The sequence below is a fragment of the Suricata suricatta genome, chromosome 1, assembly GCF_006229205.1.
Source record: "Suricata suricatta isolate VVHF042 chromosome 1, meerkat_22Aug2017_6uvM2_HiC, whole genome shotgun sequence".
In the NCBI taxonomy this organism is placed as follows: domain Eukaryota; kingdom Metazoa; phylum Chordata; class Mammalia; order Carnivora; family Herpestidae; genus Suricata; species Suricata suricatta.
The window spans coordinates 72,578,878-72,600,948 of record NC_043700.1 but is presented as its reverse complement, the minus strand read 5'-3'; the positions used below and the strand labels follow the sequence as shown (position 1 = coordinate 72,600,948).

The window sequence follows — 22,071 nt, the reverse complement described above, 5'->3', positions numbered from 1 at the left end:
GTATAATTATGTGTGGTGATGGAGATTACCTAAATAAATTATGGTGATCACTTCACAGTAGATACATATATCAGTCATTATGTTTACACCTGAAACTTATATGTTATATGTCCATTTTATCTCAATTAAAAAGAAGAAACATCTTGACTCCACTCACACCAAGGAAAGAAAGTAATCTCTCAGGTGCAGAAAATTACAAGCTACAAGAATTAAAGCTAAAAAGTTCAGCAGTCAGGAAGACCTCACCATAGGAGACAGACAGAATTCTAAGGATTTTTACCCCTATCTAGAAATACTTCAAATTTAGAATCTGAAGTCTGACCAAGCCTATTTGTGAGCAAAATTACTTTAAAAACTAGGGCAATAGTTGCTTTGTAAAAGAAATCATAGAGGCATTAATTTCATAGAGTACTTAATTTCATGGGTCTCTTTCAATAAACTGTTAGGAATATCTAAAGTACAATATAAGGTACATATGCACAAAGCTGTCACACAGTTTCTCTAATGAAATGAACTTTTTGGCAGGTGATAAAGTTGGTCTAATAGATTGTTCTAGGAGGCCTTGATTAAATGTGTCCTTATGGTGGTTCTCCACTAATGTTACACACACACACACACACACGCACACACGTGCAATATTCCCGCTTTTAGGTTTAAAAAAGGGTGGAGAAAGTAGCTCACAGTTTCAAGGTATATTCAATTTCGATTAAATGAAGAGACATTCAAAATTTTCTTTGAGAACTCTAGTTGACCAGAGAGAACTTGTATCTTCTTACATTAGCTTGACCAACTGTTTGAAATTAAATTTCCCATCTGAGCATAAAGTATCAGACAAGCACCTTTCTCTGGTGTGGCACTATTAAAGTCTACACATGAAGATACTCAGTTTCAATTTGAGGGCATAAATCATCAGTTCTTCTGTTCTCATATTTATATGACTACAGCCTACGGCTGAATGGTATAGTCATTTTTCTCTGCAACTAAACAAGGTAAATAAATGTGATATATTGGCACATCAGCCCACCACTCTGCATGTGGTGCACATTAAGGTTGTATTCATTTGCCAGATGAATATAATTCCTTTTACCACATCTACTATTAGTTACAAGCAGTAAATACAGACTTGTTTTGCTGGAACTTGAGGGCCTGCATTACATCATGGAGCACTAAACATCCTGGACCTTCTGGAGAATTTCATAAACGTAGTTTAATGTCACCTGAACTCGAACACTGCCAACATACTGCTTCAAACCCAACTTGAGGAATTCTTCAAGAAAAAAAGAAAAATACACGGCAGTCTTGGTGTTAGTACAGCAGTGTACGCCAAAAGTCAGGCCACGAGGAAAGCTCTTGATGAGGTAAATAATGAAATCATGTTCTAGGCAAAGAATCAGACCAAGAGAAATCTGCTGGGTGCAAGAAGGCTCCTTGGGTCAAGCACTGCTTTCATATTCAGAATCTAGTGAACATAAGGTCAAAATAGCTGAACAGTTTTCTTTACCTGCAGCTTACCTGCAATCAGGAATGTAAGGGTTTATCTCATGACAAACCGATGCTTTGTTTCATGAGGCATATATTGTGCTTACTTTTTCCTTAAACAATGTATTTATTATAAATTTCCAAATCCACATCAGGGTAGTGAAAAAGAAGGAAGAAAGTGGTTCCTTTCACAAACTTATATGGTTCAACACAGATGGACATACCTCGGCATCTGTGACCCATAAATAATGTATCACAGGCCATTAAAAACAATGTACACCTGTCTTATCACATACTGATTTTCAAATTTACCAAATTAAGTCCCCAAATACATCCAGCAGATGGTGCTCTAGGACACCTACTTAAAGAGAGTAATACTGTTTGTGTTACATCCACCTATATTTTGGCAAGACAAAGAATAGGGATTTATCAGTAGCTTCGGTAAAACATATTAGGCTTTATGATAGAAAGAACATAATTCCTAAATATGTGCACAAAATATACATATGCATAAGCACATGTGCATAGAAGCAACCAGTAAATAATTCACACCTGGACATATAATGATACTACTTTTCTTATAGACTGATGAGTAGTCTATGTGTATCAGCAGTATTTATAGTCATATGGCAAGATCATTCTAAATTCATTAAAAAAAAATTTAGAATGCCTTAAAGTTAGAATTCATTTTTAATTATAGCAGGAATGTCTCATTAGGGTGATACTAGTAAAATTAACAACAGTAGGATTTACGGTAATGACTTAAGTGATTGATGAGAGTATAACAAAATGAAGTTTTCGACAGAGAAAAAGCAGGGCAGCTATGGCATACAGTACTTTAAAAAACAGCTCTGTGGTCTGTTAGTGCTAGCCTTATGGTTAATAAAACCTTCTTTCTAATTAATGGTGCTGAAATATTCTTAAAGAACAGAATCTTGTTGTTATGAAAAAAAACTTAAATAGTTGTGTGTGGTTGTTTTTTTCCCCCTCAGTAGACGCCATTCCCATAGAGGAGAAGGCTGACATAGATTAGCATGTCTGATTGCAAAGAGGAAAAAAAAATGCCACCTTTCAATCAAATCAAAACCAGAATGTGAGGATGGAAAACCACTTTACTGAAATAGCATATACACAGACCTATGCAACACCCTCACAGCAACCATTTGCTTCTAAAGCTAATCAACTGTGGCTTTAAAAAAATTACTCTGAAACCTGAAAATGCTTAATAAGCATTTACTTTTAAATGCTTAATAAGCATTTAATTTTAAGTTTATGATCTAGTAATACAATATAAAAACAGGGGATAAGAACTATTTTGTAAATTTTCATCTTGCTTATAAGATCATTTCAAAGTTTAAAGTATTTAAATGTCAATTGGGTGCACTAGGGATGATTTTCTCCAAAATTTGAAAATGGATAGTCTGTATAGTGTATTTCGGAAGGAAAAGTGAGTGTTTCAGAAAAAGCATTCTTGTGCACAAATCTAGCTCTAAATCACAAAGAGTACCAGGGCATATATTGTGCTTCTCAAGGGAGATGTGCTTTCTTGTAGGAAATATCTTTCTTTAAAATGTTCCCGGTTAGTTTTATTTAAAAATCTGTAACTGAATGGAATTGAATCTTAATTTTTCTTCTTGGCAAAAAAACTGTATTCCACAGGACATACCTATCACAAAACAGAAAAGTCAAAGCTGAAAAACTATCTGTTATACAGAAAATAAGGCTTTTGCCACGTAATTTAGGCAGTTTATAAAACATATGCATCCCTTTAAAAGCCCAACTTATAGTATATATGGGGTTTAACCAGTTTGAATTAGCTGGATTTTCCCCACGCAATGTGTATTTTAATTTTGGATAACATGATTTTGAAAAGATAGTAATAAAGCTTATAGCACTAATACTAATTTGTAGAAAATGGCGCAGGCTTATGACCCTAGCAAGTAAAAATATGAGCTTATTCTCATGATTTCTGAAAGCAAAACTAAATACTGGAATGAGACATAAAAATGCACAAAAAGCATAGTTTTCTTTAACTCACCTATTTTCCCTTCACGGAAGAAAAAGTCTATACTGAAAAATTTAAGTTGAGACATTGTGTGCATTTATAGACCAGACTGAAAATATGTATAAAGAAGCTCGGCCATTTCTTAAAGGGCACTTATATTGCATCCAAGAGGTACAATGTAGGAAGAAGCATAACCAAAATTCCTCATGTGAAAAGCTCTGACTTCAGCGGCTGCATGGTGGAGCCATCAGCGAGCCAGAGGCTTATAAAACCTGAACCAGCTTGCATGAATGTGTAAAACAGTTCCCATGCACGGTAAAAATGGCTTTGTTTTTGTTTGTCATTTTCTTTTGAAAAGCTTAGACTGGCTTGTTCATTTTTCTATTCTAATGTTTGGAAATTCTCATTATATGAAAAAGTGCCTATTTGTCTTTCTCCCAGATTCATCCTTCAAAGCTAAGGTAAATTAGATTGGGACATCAGACATTATAGAAGAGCCTGAAAGGATGAGGTTCACTTTGAGAAAGGTAATTTAATTTAGTCAAGATACATTACAATTTTCTAAAATTTTTATGAGACGTGCAGTTGTGTTATTCCTTTATTTATTTTTTTTCTTTTCATTACTGGTGTTACTAGGAGTTAATGTCCACCGTACTGCAGACAATGAGAGGGTATAAAGTGCCTTATGAAAAATATAACATTATAATATATACTCTAATGCCAACAAGATGGTGTTTGTGTGGTGATTTATTTGCTCTAAGCATTCTGTGCTTCTGATGACATTTTAAGTCAGTGACTATTGTTGCTCTCATTTTACAGACAAGTCAGAAGGACCACAGCAAAGCTGAGAACTTAGGTTTGTTTTACTCCAAACGCCAGGATTTGGTCAATGCTACTGGATTCATTTTTTCTAGAAGACATGCATATAAAAACCATCTCTTGGATGATTTATAAGGTATTTAAATATATATATTTCTTCCTTCTGGAAAAACTGAATATTTCTAGTAAGAAAATATAATTTGTGAAATATAACAGCAATTACATATAAGTATAGCTAATAAACCTCTAGCTACTTCTTAGAGTACACATTGGTAATTACCATGTATAACATACAGAACACAAATTACACCAAAGAAGTAAAAAAAAATTTTTTTTCTTGTGTTTGGACTGCTACTTGTCAATGAAACACATTATTTTAAGGCAAGAGAAAGTTCTTCCTATATATTTTCAGATAAGTAACAAATTATATATTATTTATGCCAAATCTAGGTTTGTCTAAGATAAATTACTGAATCTTGATAACTGAATTTATAGACACAGGAAAAAAAGAAATCGAAAGACACTCATTAAAAGGCCAGAAATGAAGAAGGAGCACAACGCGAGGGTCCAGTAAGAACATGAAGTACTTTTCAAATGAAAGTGAAAAACAAAATCCCTTAAGTTTACATGTTTAAACATTTTATTGTAATTATATATAAAATGCAGATGTCTCTGTAAATATGTGAAATATGCACATGAACACATCACTCTTCCACAGAAACACATCCAGTAAAGTTTGACCTGATCACAAAGACTGTATTATCCAAAGCGTCACAGTCTTATTTTTCATTTTCTGTTTGTACAGGGAATTATCCCTGATTTGAATAGCGTGAGAAATATACGTTAGAGGATTTAATAAAGATCGTGTTTACCCATCACAAAAAACAGAAAAGCATAAACAGCTTTGACAAATATTTCCCATATAATTCTTTTAAAATTATATACTGGCTTTTGATTATTTTTTAAATATTTCACTTTCAACCAAATGTTACACATTTAATAAGCACAGGCTTAAGAAGTCAATCCAAACTGTGATGGACTTAAGCATATTCAGACTGTCTCAGAATTCAGAGCTGAGTGACAGAAGTAAGTGCCACAGTATTCAGGTAAAGCAATCAGGGACGAAATGGTCCTTCCTTAACCAAATGTACTGCAGCTTGCTTTAAATTAAGAAACTGTAAATATTTAAGAGCAGTTAAAATGCTCTACTTTATGAAGTAAAAATCTAAAGCTATTTTTGCAGGAACTCTTCAGTGTTGTCATAATCATTTTAATTAAATTCTCATTTTTCAGGTGGTCCCTTTAATTGTTTTTTCCTACTTCTTAATGTGTTTTTCTAAAGCCATTTCTTTTCTGCAGCTGTGTGTGATTGGTTTTAATGGTAGCTGCTTCCTTTTTTGCCTTCTGTGAATTACAATTTTAAATGGTTACACATTTTTTGTTTTACTGCCTTCAGCATAGTTTCATAAAGATGTTTAAGGCTGTTGGCGAACATTTTCATTTCCCATATGAAACACCAAGAGCCAATTTGAATATTCCATATTGGCCTTTTATGACCTGTTTTATCTTTTAATATGTAAATGAAAACATATTCTTTATAAAGACTGGTTTGTTTCCATGAAATTATAATTTTTCTTTTCCTCTCTTAAAATACGAATTCAATAAACAAGATAATATGTGATTGTTCTTTTATGTTTTGTCTTGTTCGTGAATGAAACACCTCTTTTATTTGGTGACAGCCATTTCCAATGAAGAACTAATGTGCTCAGCTCATAATAACTTGTAATGTGAAAAATGAGATTCCGTAGTTGGATTTGAATTATCAATGCTCACAAACTGTTAATAATTGAAAGCCTATCTAGACCGTTCTTAAATTATAACTAAGAAATTAAAACAACTCGATAATTCAGTTTCACTTTCACCTGGATGAAAAACGTAACTTCAAATGTCACTGCAAAATGTTATTAGACATCACTTGTAACAGTTTACTTGTAAAATGAGTTGTACTCACTGCCTGGGTTATCTCCAATCCCACTGCTTTTTCCATTCCAGTACCAGAGCAGAAGGGTTGCATCACGTGACCCTGAGAGAACGTAGCAATTTCCCCCAATATAAGACTCAGAACGAGTGAGGCAAGTAACGACATCCCAATGGCCAAATACCACTTGGATCAATTTTCCTGAAATACAAAACAATTTTCTTGAAAGCTGCTATTAAAAAAATATGAGAAAAGTTCCAGTGACCATTTAACTTACAAGATAATGAAGTCATATTAACTCAGATTCTGATGATTCAGGTTTATAATAAAGTTTGATCTGGTCTAAACTAAAAGTTTTCTTTGAATATTACAACAACAAAAAATCAATTGAGCAGTGATAATAACATTTTTGAAAGACACAGGCTAAAACTATTTCAGCAAACATTTGAGGATTATGGTACAATATAGCATTATATACATGGCTACCATAAGTTACAAATGAATCCTGTCTACTGATTAAAACAGACCTAGGAGAACTCTTATTTGGAACAATCTCAGCAATTTCTTAAATTACTCTGTATGACTTAAAAAAATGAAACTTATGTGATTTTCTTTAAATACTTTATAATTTATATTCTACCAATGCAAACTTATCTCTGAATTTGTAAAGGTTTAATATATATTTTTTAAGTGATCTACACAAGGATGACATAAGTCACTTCGGAGAATTTCTATTTGTTTTTTTTTTCCAATTTAGAATTACGTGAACTAAATTTTGGTAAAAAGACTCATATATTGTGATTGCCATTTGAGCCAGGTCATTCCTTCTCCGTTTTAATTGTCTGAATGATGAAACTTCCTTGGGAACTGATGATGAAATTCAGATAATGGCAGTTTATCTAACATTAATGACTGGGGGTGACAGGGAGGAACCCACTAAACTGGCTACAGATCTAGGGCTTCAGACGCAGGATGAACTGTTCACATAACAGCGCCAGAAACAAGAGTGAAGCCCCCACTTTTAAAATCTTTTTTTAAAAATCAGGATGGTGTTTATAATTCATACAAACTGTCTAGAGAATGAAATAGCTACAGCAGCCCTTGGCTTCTAGCTAACATTTTCCTTCAAAAGGCCTGCAGAACCTGCAGCTGAATGTCAGAGAGTATCTATCTCTAATATTCAGCATGAGTTTTTTAAATTTCTGAATAAATGTTTCAGTGGGGACATATAACTATAATTCAAATATTTAAGAAGAAAGACCACTAAGCTGAAAAAAGATTCATATGCCTTAAAAAGTTTGTGTTTAATTTGTACCATATAACCTATTCAAAATTTGAGGTCTCTATTGACATCCATGTATATTTAACTTTTCAAGATAATCATAACTGTAACTAAAAAAGTACTTATGCTATTTTTTAAAGTTCTTGATTTTAATAAGTCTAACAGTTATGAAAAAGGCTGAAAATTTAGCAGGTAAAGTTAAAAATGTGTACTTCTGAATTTCTTCAACTTTTTAAACGGATATCAAAACATTTCATTTAAAAAATTAACTGTATCAACAAAGGTCAAGAAGAATTCCAGCCTTTTTAGAATAAACACATGGAAACGAAAAAGAGCAAATTAAATATGAAAAGATATAATCATTTCCATATCATTTCCAGTTTCCATGAAGAACAAAGTAGAGAGGGTTATTGGTAGAAGGGTCAGAGTAAAGGCAGGCCTTACCAAGGGTAAGACGAAATTAGTCAGCTGAATGTACTCCGTACTGACTGGAAAACTGAAGGCAACGTCCTTGTAACCACTGAAAATAACTGAACATACTGTGTTGTGTGTTGGCTATGTTTTTGATAACGGGAGGTATAGTTATTTCTGCCTCAGCCTATACTTCAATGCTGAGAACATGTAAACTACAGGAGTAATTTAAATAGATTATTTAGGGTAGGCCTATTTAAGACTTGATGCCCATCAACCCAGTGGGCTGTAGGAGTGAGGAGTGACTACATTAACAATTAACGGTACGAGAGGCACGTGGAGCACAGGAAACCCACCTGCTTCCAGGAGGAGCCTCTTACAAACAAGCAGCTATTCTCCTGAGAACCTACCTAATTTTCAACTCCTGTGAGAACCAAGTGGTAAAATTTAGCTGTACAAGTGGGATAAATTAACTACAGTGGCAGAATCTTCCCAGATCCATTTATTAATTCTAAGTCATCACTCTGTATCTATGTCAGTGTTAGAAAAATGTATCCTCAATCACTGTGGTTCTTTAATTAAAATTTCCTCGTGTTTTAATTCTGGCCCCCAAAGTTATCCCAATTATTTTTGACTCAACCAATATTGACTGAGCACCTACTAAGTGCTAAGCATTAGGCCTTCTTATATGTGTATTAGTGGTAAATAGACATGATGCCTGCCCTTACAGAGTTTAGTGTCTAGTGGGGCAGACAGACGTTAAACAAACACAAACATGTGTTAATTATGAGTCGTGATAAGTATTATAAAAGGAAAAAAAAACAAGGTAGGATCAGTGAGACTAATAAGGTAGCATGAATTTAGACTGGGCATCAAGGAAGATCAAAAGGAGGAACTGATGTGACATTTACATATTTACACCTAAAGGTTTCATATTTTATACCAATTAACTTTATTTTTTACAATTTATACTTTGGACTCAACTCTGGAAAGCATTACTTTTTTAAGTTTACCTTTTCCTGTTCTGGCACCCTTCCTAAGCGGTATTTGTTATTGCTATGAGGTTGAGGTTCACGCCTCCTAAATAAATCACAGCATATAAATACCTGCTGCTCTTTTTGGTAAATTATTTTCTGATAATCTCGTAAGTGTTCCTCAACCTTTATGTTTTGTTTCCTTTAATACCACTCCACCTCTCCACACACTAATATCAAATATTACCACAAGCACTAGAATATCCTTTTTTTGACAGAACAAATTTTCTAGTTAATGTTTTATTTGACAGCTGTGCTACAAATAAAAAAAATTCAAGCTCAGGACTCTACACCACTGAATCTGAAATGTGGCCTGAAAATAATTCCCACTGCCGAGGGAAGGTTTTATTGTTGCCTCTGCTGTTCTGGTTGTGTCCCGAAAACATGATTTATGTTTAAAGAATTTCCCGTTACAACCATGTTTCTTTCCCCCATCCCACCCCACCCTGAATCTAATAAGGGAAGGATTTTCTTCTTGGCTTATGTGCTAAAATACAATTGAATTCAACACTTGTGATACTTTTGCTATTATATATTATTGATCATACAATTTTCCCTTGCTTTTCTGGTAAACCTAAAGGAGAAAATATTTAATATCCCTATTGTCATAAAATACGTATTTCCCTTAACTGAAGTTACTTTAAATAAAACTAGCATCAGAGTTGTTTGTATAGAAGATATGAATAAACCTACTAGTACTATCATTTCAGCATTTTTTCATAACTTTTCTGGCAAATGTAAATATTTTTATTGTATAAGCTAAGTAAGTCCCACTAAAATGAAGTTTAAAATAAGTGTACTACTTATGAAAATGTTTTACATATACACACACACTCACGTGTCAAAAAACCCCTGTAAAGTGCAAGGTTTCAGAACAAGGGGAGGGAATGTTACTTACTTTATCAAGTCTAATGTAACGTGGCAGACATACAGTAACTTAGTTGTACCTAATAGCATTTCCCAAAATTAACCATAGTGACAGGTACACCTATATGAGGTACCATGGTGTAATGACACAGAATGCTACATGTGAAGTCAGGAGAGCTGGCTCCAACACCAAGTTCAATCCCCATTACCTATACAAATTTCAACAAGTTACTTAACCTTTCAAAACCTCAGTTTCATCATCTGAAAAGTAGGGATTAAAGATAGCTGTTATGTCTCTCTCATAGAACTGTTATGAAGTTGAAACAATATCATGTATATGAAAGGATTTTGTAAATTCTAAAGAACTGTGTGTGAATGTAAGTTATTTTAATTATTAGTATTACATAAAAGTGAGGTTATTACAAATTATATTACAAATATTAACATTCAATGCTTTTTAAAAGTGATATGGAATGTTAGCAAATTCAAAAACCCTCAACTGTCAAACCAAAGATTGACGTAATATATGATTCCACTTATATAACATTCTGGAAAACACAAAATTACAGAGATGAAGAATAGATCAGTGGTGCAGAGCTGAGGTGGGGGAAGAGGCTGACTACAAAGTGGGGGCACAGGGAATTTTGGGGTGACAGAACTGCTCTGCGTCTTTATGGTGGTGGTTATGTAATTCTATACACTGCTTAAACTTACCAAACTGTAACCCAAAAAGAATTTTATTGTATGTAAATTATGCAATAATTTTTAAATGTATAAAGAATGAAAAGCATCTAAAAGAAGGTTTAAGAAAATTCTGTGAGAGGCTTTAACAATTTTAATCTGAAAGTTTATGAAAAAGGGGAGCACAATTTGAGGTCAAATGATTCTAAGGTTATTACCATAATAGTGAAAGAAGAGGTTAAACTTTAAATTCATTTATTAAATCAGAAAAGTCACTATAATAATACATGATTTTAAGGAACACAACAATTCCATTTCATTTTTTAAGAATTCTAGAGGAATTTTAGGCTCAATAGTAATCAACCTCATAGGCCTCAGCATGTAGTAAGTGCCTAGTTAATGAGAAAGACTTGGATAATGGTTATTTTCTTTCTGGACCTACAGAATGTAGGATATACATTTTAAGAAAACTATCATCAGTTCTATAAAAAAATAAGTTCATGGCAAAAACAACTTCTAGGGTCTATTATATGAACAGTATATATTCAACTATTTTCCCCCTTCTTTCTCATAGGTATATATTATAGTTAAATCATCAAAATGCATTAGGACAATATTCTTGAATACCAACAACTAATTTTTCAATGTATTATACTTACTAACACAGAAACATGGACTCATACATCCTATAAAGATTACTAACAAGACAGAAAAAAGATTTACTATAAAACATTTAATTAACTAGAAATTTCAATTATAAAAATTTCCTATTCCCACATTTAAGCAAGATATTTGTAGAATCTTGTTGAAATTTCTACTCCCACAGTAATATCAAATTCTGATATATTAATATCTAATTTTAATTCTTTCAAATATTTAACTACATATTTACTATAAATTGATTTCCTCCTGTAACAGTTTCTAAAATACTTTAAAGGGACTTCTGAATTTCCTACAAAAATTTATAAACATTTCCTAGATTGGGTCTTCCATAATAACGATGAGTTATAAGCCTGGTTTGTCCCTTACGAAGATGCATGCTAATGAATATATACACTTAAACTTTTATATTTTAACAAGAGCTCCTGTCACACATAAAACCAGTAGTCAGCTACTTTCTTTCATGATGATGTAGCTTTCAGGAAGATTGTACGCAGAATTAAGTGGAGGCAAGATATCTACTACTAAGAAATACACTTAATGAGAATTTCCAGTAAGGACAAAAAAATGCCCTTTATATAATACAAACGTGGGAAAATACACTTACAGGTATGTGCCCCTGGTGTGCTCTTATGGTACTTACATACCAGGATACGATTTCAAATCAATCATTCATTCTGTAGGCATGAGGCTTGGGAGACAGACCTACTATAACAAACTGACTCTTAAAACCATGCTGAAGCTAACTTAATAGTGGACTGTATTATAGATTTTTACTTAAAAAGGGAAAAAATGTCTCTTCCCTATGCCACACGTTTTAGAATTCTGTAACTTGGGGAAGAAGATGAGAGAGCATCCTAGCCTCTCAGGGCTACCTGTAGCTAACTTTAGTTCACTGAGGAAGAAAGTAAATTACCTGTGTCTGTGGAGTAGACTCGGAAACTCTTATCCCAGAAGCCACAGATGAGAATGTAGCGGTTGTCCGAAGTGATGACAAAGCACTGGGAATGGACTTGAATACTTTGGTCTAAAAGGTCTGTGATTTGCCTCCTGTGCATTCCTGTATTGCTGGCTGTGACAACAGAGGAAGAAACAAAAAATCCTACTAAACACACACACGTACAAAAATCTTATGGTCTCTGACATTGGTGGCTGGGTTGAGGGGAAAAACCATTCCAGGACAAGAATATCTGATCTTTAATTTAAAATTTTAAACATAAGCATAATAATATTTGAAAAACAAAACAGGGAAATATATCCAGTTGTTGGAAGAATGCGGGTAGCTAAATTCAACATTTCAGAAAGAAATGTTGCCTAGAGGGAAAAATAATAACATACTGCAATTTCAAAATAGTATACAATTCTCAGAACACGCTTTCTAGCTCTTGGGCAAGACCAAACTAGATTACAGTCTCCAGATTGCATCACAGTTAGGTTTGTGTTTCTGACAATCTCATTACGTCCATTGTCATGAGAATGGATTCATACTGTGACAATCTATTGCCTTTAACTTTTTGTCACAAGAAAGCGATATTAGAATTTAAATGTCATATACTTGAAATATTGTAGCATCTTGGAATACTTTGGCTTTAACAGGTTTTTAATTTGACTAGATGTGAACTCCCATTTCCCCTGTTTACAGCTGCACGTGCATGTAAGGAAAGGGTAGAATGACTATTTATTAAAGATACTTGTAATTGAAAAAGTCAAAGCACAGCACACTGCCACCTTTTTCCTCCTTATGTAAGCAATAAAACAAGACAGTCTGGCAGTGTGTTTTCAAAGTGCTACAGAGCACCTGATATGGGGTTTGTCACCAGGCACAAGGTCAGACCTAGAGCGACATCAAGCACATAGGAAGGGTAATAATCCTCTAGAAATATACTATTAAGTATGTCATTATCAGAAAAGGAATTTTTACTGAGATGCCTTCTTTGGCACCATGAGGACAACCAAATAGAAAGCTTTGTTTCCAGTGACCTAAGGGTTATTTCACGTGACACCAACTTTCCAACACAAATAATGGTTTTTATAATAATAAACAAACTTGATTGTACCAGAAATCAGAAGAAAACAAATTTTTGCATCTGATCATTACATTCTTTGCATCATGGTTTTCAGGGTTTTGGGGGGGGGGTAACTCCAACCTATAAATGGATTGATAAAAATAAAAACATAGGAAAAAATTCATTGTATGTAATAACTAAGTTAATGTGGCCAACCTACGAGAAGGCTCAGAAAGTCATGCAGAAGGAAAAAAAGTATTCAGAATACTTTCCAGTGCTGTACTAGGAACTGCTGTGGATGCAGAGAAGTAAACGATTCCCTGCCCTCATGGCAAACATGACCTAGCAAACATATGCACAGACATAGTGGAAGACTCTGCCAGTGTCTGTCTATTCAACGTAACCAAGGAAGATTATTAGATAACTACTTGTTAATTGGCTTCATATACTTTTGGGGGATTAATGAACTAGAAAGTGACAGCAGCAGTAGACAGCAGCAGTAAAAAGGGCAGAATCCTATTTGGGGATCACTCTCTTGTCACCTCCTTCCCACACAGAGGGAAGCTGCTGGCAAATGAGAAAAGCTTTTATGAGTATCATAGTGCATCACAGAGAGACATTAGCATCCCGCTGCAGTAGCTGTGTGGTACAACTTAGATTTTTTTTATTCCAAGAAATCTAGAATTAAAGACAAGGCATGTAATACTTTCTATACTGGTCACTACAGTTCTCCATTCCACATGAAAACTGTAAAAATATTTATTTGTTACCATTTATATGACTTTTGTTTCTGTGACATAAATTTTCATTGGCCTTTTTTTTTTTTTTTTTTTTGGTGGGGAGGCACACTCTCTTAGGAGGACCTTGCTTCACAGATTTGGGTATGTGCATAAATTTGAACTGAGTGACCACAAAGTACCCATGGGTGCAGGCTGATGCCCCTTCAGCATTCAGATATAACTATTTTCCAAGTAAGTGCTTACCTATAATTTAATATTGCAACATCCAGCCATCCAATCTATTTAATCTATGTCTCTCACAACTGCCTTCCTTTATCTCGTTGTCTCCCAAGATTCAGTACTGAAGGTATTTTTATTTAAAGAAGATTAGGTGTATTTGTCCAGATAAGCAGTCTTCAAACTGGGGCATGCACACCCCTGGCAGGAGGGTGGTATAAGATTTCCCAAAGGATAAACAAGCACAGATGGTTTTAAGGGAATCAATTTCTAGTTCCTCAACTTTTATATGTTCTCTTCCCTGAAACAGCTTTGCCTGAGAACTCTCCTGTGAGTTTTCCTTTCTTGCGTCCTCTTCTGCGCTTCTTCCACTAAATAACATAAGGGCATATTTCTTTTCTATCCAGAATCTTACTATGGTGCTTTATCTGAGGGTATGAAAATCTCTTGAGATGCAAATCAAGGGACAATTCAAAATACTGAGGTAAGGCTGAAAAGTGAATGCCACGGTATCAAATCATTCTGCAGGCCCGGTAGTTTCTAATTCATGGCTTTCAATAAAATGGAAGGAGGGTCTAATCATGATGTCAATTGACAGATCGTTAAAAATAAATTTCAATGATAGATTGTTAAAATGATCACTTAATGACAAACCATGAAAATAATTCTTAATAATAGGTTACTATATAAATTTTGTCACATAACTCAGAAAGAGTTCAAAGATTTTAGTGACACTGTTAAAAAAAATTCTTTCCTTTCCCGTCTATTTTCTTACATAGGTAACATTCCTCACAGCTTCTACCTACTTAAAAAAACGTAAAAATAAATAAAAAGATAGAACCATTGACAAATCCTGTCTCATTCAGCAACAAATAATGTTCACTCAAATACATGAGCAATTGGGGGAATGGATGGGGAGGAGGGGGAAGTCCCATCCGTCTCATTAAAGATGTATTTCTAGTAAATGATTCTTTTTAATGTTTAATAATGTTTATTAAAAATTATAATTTTAATAAGTGTGTATAATATTTGTAATGATAACTCAGTGCAGATTACTTTCTTACAAAACAGAACCTTACGGTCATAGAAAATTTTAACAATTAACTTATATACATATGTTTAATTTTCCATATATTTTTATTGCTGAAAAGTATTTTCAGTAAAGTAATTTTGAAAAGTTAAAATAAATTTGTGTAGAGGTGGAATTAAAATATAAATTTAGATGAAAAAAGGATAAAAAATATAAAAAAGGATAAAAAAAGATTAAAAAATTTAGATGAAAAAAGGATACTTAAAAAAGTATTTTTAACTGTTGATAGCTTTTTAATGCATTTTTTAAAAACAGAAAATGTTGACTATTAATTCCCTTTGATATTTAAATTCCGTTGGTTAGATTTAAAATTTTATACATTATGCAAGAAACTATAACCTTTGCAACTATCGAAATTTGTGGTTACTTTCAGATGTTACATTTAAAATACATGGGAAGGTAAATGGTTTTAAACAATTATTTTAGGGCATACAGGAGCAAATAGTTGGGTGACCAATGATCTACAGTAGAGAAAAAAACTATGGCCTCTGTCTGATTTTGTATATAAAGTTTTACTGGAATACAGAAATGCTCACCTGTTTATATATTGTCTGTGGCAGCTTTTGGGCTATGACAGAATTAAGTAGTTGTATCTGAGACCTTATGGTCTACAAAGCCTTTAGTATTGACTCTCTGGCCCTTTACCAAAAAAGTTTACCCATGCCTAATGTAAAAAGGATGACAGTTGCCGAATTCATTTAATTAGACTTGCCTATAGGATAGTCACTTTCAAAATTAAAGGCAAAGAATGATTCTACACTTCATTAATAATGCTTTTAAAGCACTTATCAAATGGACTTTATTTTTCTGACTTTTAAAACTTTACCCAAGTGAACATTTGATTTTGTAATATACGGCATGTACTCAAAGCAAAAGATTATTTATGAATCAGAGTAGTATTTATCCTTCATGTGGATATTTACTTCCTAGATTTCTGCTTGTATGTGGGGGAATGACAAATGAATTAGTTTTGAGCTTAAAGTTAGTTTAGTTCATCTTGATAGTTCATTTGCAAATGGTAGCCACCTAGCTCTCTACTGAAACAATGGTTTTAAAGACAAAAAAAAAAAAAAAAAAGGGAGGGGGGACATACCATAGGGAAGACCTTGGATTTTAAAATAATAAATCAGTGTATTCATCTGCTTTATTTGAAAACTTAAAAATTTTAACAAATTTATGTGCCAGGGAAATTTAACAGAATTACAAGCTACACATCCATTCGTAACACACTCCAATAAGTAGGCAATCAAGTATTTTATTCTTAAAGTTATTGAAATAGCATCTTTAACCAGAAGACATGTTAATATGTTAAGATCAGCAACACTCTCAGTGAAGCCACATATGAAATCCCCACCCATAAGAATGAAAAATGCTAAACTAGAGATTTTGCCTAAGTGACTCAAAAAGCATAGAAGCAATTAAATATTCGAAGTCATCTGCTGCAGATGCTCATTTCATCCCAATGACTTTTTCTGGTCTCCTCCCTTTTCTTTTTTCCTCCTTGAACAAATTTAACCTCCAATGGCAATTTATTGGGCTACAGGACCATAGGAAAATGAATACAAATATCTTAACACTGCCATTGGCCGGGCAATATATTTCAACTTTGAAACTGCTCTGCAATTGCACATTAATCCCCTCAGACTGAACAGAGGGTCCAGGAAGAAAGGATTGATCTCCTTTAATGATGAAACCCTGGCACTACAGTTTTATTTTTCACAACACAGTGCTGCTAAGAACCCCACTGTTATTATGAAAATTTCCCTAGCAAAGGAGCTCCATCACATTACCGGTGCACCAATTCATCATAACGTGCCTCGCTCCTGCTCATCAACAAGTCTGAGTGATGAAAAGATCCAATATTATCCTGACAGTACTTCATGCGCATTCTCAATCACACATTATTACAGCATCCATATTAATTTTCAGTGACACGCGTCCTAGGCCTGTTCAAATTAGGCAAACCAACGAGGGGGAGTTGATGAAATACCATCATAGCCACAGCTCATTGCATTCCAATTTGCATGCAAATGGTTTATCAGGAAAATTCCATTCCCAGCAACCAGCAAGTGAAAAACAACTGTAATCTACACTTCAGGGCCACCATACAGAGCTTAATGAATCGCAAAGAGAGAAAGAAGTGACAGACCTATGAGAGGATCGATTTCCACTGGCAGCTGGTATGGCTGGTCTTGTACTGCACCTTGATGAGCTGGAATTCACAAAAGATTAAAAAAAAGCATTATTTTTCATATACTAACCTACATAAAAATGCATAAGTCAAATCTTATGTAGAATTGTTTCCAACCTCTAAATCTCTCATACAGTTTGTGAAATTTAAAGAAAAAAATCCAGGTGCTTTCGTGGCTAGCTTATTAAACATTTATTTTAGATTAGTGCTGTTCTGAACATGTGCCATCAGCAGTGGCTCCAGTCCTGGGCCATAAGCTATAGCAGATGCTTGACTGGCAACCTCTGATGCTGCAACAAAACAAAATTAAGTGGTAAAGCGCGCTGAAAACAAAATGTGACAACCATCTGCTGACTGTAGCAAATACTATTTTTTTTGTTACTTCTTAAAAAGGCAGTTTTGAATGCTACAGCACAAAGGATCCACAAGAACGTCAATTTATGATGGAGAAAGGGAAAGCTCTGCGTCAGGGAACATTTAATGTTTCATCCATCACTTAAAACCAATCAATTGAAAGTTTGAATAAAAATAAAGAAAGCTATCCGCAGATAAATGTTTTAGTTAAATGCATTTGGCTGAAATACTTTCTTAAAGACTGGATTGAGGTTTTTAAGAAAAGTTTTATTAATATTTAATATTTCCATGGTTTCAATTTAAAAATACTCTGAGAAACAAATGAATAACAAAAATCAATCCATGCTAAGAATAGTCTGTTCAATTCTCAAAATGGTTCTAAAGATTCCTGCATACTTATTTTGTAATTGAAAAGAGATTCTGTGGGCTGTTTCCCCGCGAAAAGTAGAAGGTAAGGAGGAAGTGTGCTAGGAAGTGGGAGCTGCTGCTGGCTATTTACGGAGACATAGGCAAGCATCAGCCTGAAAAATGAAGGGTTTGGAAGAGATGATCTTTTCAGCTTTATAATTCTGATAGTTAAATTCTGGGCCCTTTTCCAAATTATTTTCCCCAAATGACTCAGCCATTCACTCTGGTCAGTATCTGCCTTATACAGACTCATCAGCATTTAAACTACTGCTTAGTTGGTATTAGAACTTTGCTTAACACTATCATCACTTAGGAGGTCTTTCTGACTGTCCTTGAGGGGCTGAAAAGAAAAATGGGATACATTCCAATGAGTTCATTAGATTATCTTAAAACTTATTGTGCCATCATTTCCCCATTAGCAAATACCAACTTTTCAAGGTTTGAAGATCATTAATACTGATAAAATATCTGAGTAAGTATAATATTAGCATTAAAAATGTTTATACTTGAGTATGTATAAAAAATTAAGATAGCTGAAGAAAGTAAGCTGTGTAACTCAGTCTCTTTTACTCAAGGTATCGTCTTTCCTGATTACTGGGTCTGCCGGCAAAGAAACCATAGGACCCATACGGAATGTTCAGGGAAAATGCACCAGAGGCTCTGGTTTATCCAAGACTGCCATTGACTTCCAGTGATACCAGTGCTGGTCAACACTAATACCTTGATAATTTTTCTCTACTTCTCTGAGAATCTGGGATCACAGAAACATTAAAGACACACTATCGTGAAAGAGGTTTACGACGGTAACTTTGGTTGGGCCTCAAAGATAGCTGCTTGTGTGACTGTGAGCAAGTTATTTAGCCTCTGTGTTTCAGTTTCCTAATCTGTGAAGTGGATTAGACTGAACAATATGAAATTAATAATATCTGACATTTTGACCTGTAAAGACCGTGATTTCATGGTTCAGCCTAAATGTGGAACCTACATCGTAAGGGACTGAGGGGATTCAGTGAGTTAGTACGTGTAGAGATTAAAACATCATCCAGAACCCAGAAAATGCTCTTTAAATGTTAGTTGCTATTCTTTTATTTTATTTTTACCACAGTTCCTGTAAGGTCCTTTGAATGAGAAAGAAAAATAAAGATGATTTTTTCTTTTTAAATCAGGACAGACACTGCTGAAAAAATGACAGGAGATGGCTGTCTAATGAACAAACTATGGAAATCATAGATTCTCAGAAAAGAGCAGGAATCTAAATTAAAAAAATATATAACATGAATTTGATATTCATTGAAGAAAACTGTTAGGAATTTCTGACATTTTTCTTCCTGACATTTGTTTGAAATCAAGGTATATCAAGGCAAGGTAAAGGTAGAACATGATAAAATGAAAGATCAGATTATATAAACATACTTGAAATGAGACATAGATTTAATAAAATGAATGCTTAACATTTTCAGGTACAGGTCTAAGTTCAGAATTGGAGATCATATTGTAGAAGAATACCTGTGTATTCCCATATAGATTTATCTGGTGAGGAGTTGCTGTGTCTTACTCTAAAGCCAGAGGCTGGAGACAAAACCCATAGACACAAAGAAGGCTCACTGGAGAGAATTATGGGCAAAGAATTGGCAAAAACATATGCTGTCCCCCAAGCTCTTATCTCAGAGAATGGTGAGCTTGGGCTGGGAACGGGTGGGTGATGCTGCCCCTAAGCCAGTTTGCATTATCTAGAGAAAAACTGGAAGTAGGGAAAAGAACACCTGACAGCGAGCTACTAAGGGAAGAAAGCTTTCTGGTCAGGAAAACAAGCCTGCTCAAAATGGGAGTGCCAGGAGCTCGTCATCAGTGCTTTTGGAGGGTACCTACCAACCTGAGCTATCAGTTGGAAACCTAGTAGCCCTCTGGTTGAGCCAGTTGAGTTCCTGCTGAACACCCTCTTTGCTAGGCTCAAGTCAGCGGCAGAGAGCAGCCAGGGCTTCCCAGCAATTGAAAAGATTTGTTTCTCGCACGTCTGCTGTCACTTTCAGACCCAAGAAGCTCTCAGAGCTTCCACAAACAGCCACCTAGGATGAGCACCTTTGTGCCGGCTGTGATGCCACACGCACTGGCGGTTTTGCCAAGCTAAGAGTCACTGCGCCCGGTGTAGGTAATCCTCTAGTGCAGTTGATAGAACACACCACCAGCATGTTTTTCCTCTAACAAGTGCTATTTAGAGAATCCAAAAATCACATTTGTTAAATTATAATCTTTAGTCCCCAAATATAAGTCATCTGCATGCACATTTAGCACTGTAAGTTCACTTGAAGAAAAAGGAATAAAAGGACCTAATAATACAGACAATTATATATACCTTGATTTTTCCCTTCTCTGCTTTTCCTGAAAGCTATTCTCTAATCAAATACTGGCATTCACTTACTTTCTAATAGGCAATGGCAGTATTTAATAAATTCTGATTCTTCATGATAAGTATCTTACTGAGCATTGTCAGTGCACCAAGTTTTTGTTTGAATGTCAACTCAATTCTGTTTCATTCTAAAAGTTTTTGCATTTAATTTGGCATAAGGCCCTGTTCAAGAATTTATGTTTTTTGCAACCAGTTCAGGTCTTATAATGAGCAGTACTTTATGCACACTTTACAGATTTAATGATAAGGTAACAGACTACTAAAATCTATCTTTTATATTTTCCCATGTAAAACAATGGCTTGGAAAAAAAACCTATAATCTTCAGGACTTTAAAAGATTTGCCTTCTTAAAATTAGAATTTTTAACTAGTTGCCAAAAAGAACAGTGCTCAATCCAGATCCCAACATTCTTGTTCTAATGAGAGGTAATAAATCATAGAGGGGTGATCATAAAATTTGAGTCAGAAATCTTGGGTTCAAACATGGCTCTGCCACTGACTGGCCATATGTGATACTGAACAAGGCAAGGTCCCTGGGGCTCAGTGTCTTCATTGGTAAAACACGGGGCTGGATGAGATGAACTCCCAGGTCTCCTCAAACATTGGTTTATGATTTTAATGGTTATTTCAGTATCCTGCTATTAGTTACCCTAAATGTTGAATGTTGTGTATTCCCATATAGATTTAAGGGAAAAATGGAATGTTTATGGGTTTGTAGTATTTTGGCTCTGTAACTTAAGTGTTCTTTTTTCTATCATCCATGAAAAATACTATGATGTCATGCACAAAAAGGCACGTAAGCAGACAATCATAAGTGTTTATCGAGTAAGGGAATAAATGGAAAAAAGGAGAACATCTGATAAATAAATATAAACTGTTTATGGACAGTATATAGACTATAATTATATTGAGATACTGGAAATAATATTTACCTACAAGGAAAAAAGACAAACCACCACATGCCAAAGAATAGGTGAAGCTTTAACATTTGTATTATATACCACAGAGGGGACTTGTTTAAGCCTTTCAAACTATTAAATATTTTGATTGAGACTAATGCTTGGAAACTGAAAAGCTCACATGTTGAGATATTTGCGTGTATATTACAATATCTTTATACAGTGTGTAGCAGTTAATATGCATTCTCATGGCATTTCTTTACTTACCAGGAAGGTTGTGCCACTTGTTCACCGCAAATAGCCTGTTAGCAGTGACTGTGATCACAGCAGGAGTCGCCAGACCAGGCTGGGTGTTAGCTGCCACATGAGTGACAGGGGAGTTGGAGGGAAACTTTAGGACCATGATAACATCCTGCTGGGCTTGGTCTGTGAACATCAATGGACTCTGCAGGAGGAGATACTGTTGAGTGGGCATGACAAGACCCAAATATACAAGAAGGAAAAGACAAAGAAAGACAAGAAAGAGAGGGTGCAGGAAAAGAAGA

At 34.6% G+C, this 22,071-nt stretch overlaps 1 protein-coding gene across 6 annotated transcripts in view; it reads right to left on the bottom strand.

Moving 5' to 3' along the window:
• Window positions 1-22,071, bottom strand: part of LRBA (LPS responsive beige-like anchor protein) — a 688,703-nt gene that overhangs the window by 21,025 nt on the left and 645,607 nt on the right. For 5 of the 6 annotated variants that reach the window (XM_029940220.1, XM_029940227.1, XM_029940238.1 and 2 more), the window contains 4 exons: window positions 21,794-21,986; window positions 17,418-17,480; window positions 12,133-12,288; window positions 6,315-6,482 (listed from right to left, as the gene is read on the bottom strand). In XM_029940220.1, coding sequence (XP_029796080.1) covers window positions 6,315-6,482; window positions 12,133-12,288; window positions 17,418-17,480; window positions 21,794-21,986 — 580 coding nt within the window. The remainder of the gene's footprint in view (window positions 1-6,314; window positions 6,483-12,132; window positions 12,289-17,417; window positions 17,481-21,793; window positions 21,987-22,071) is intronic. The other variant, XM_029940233.1, reaches the window with a different exon arrangement.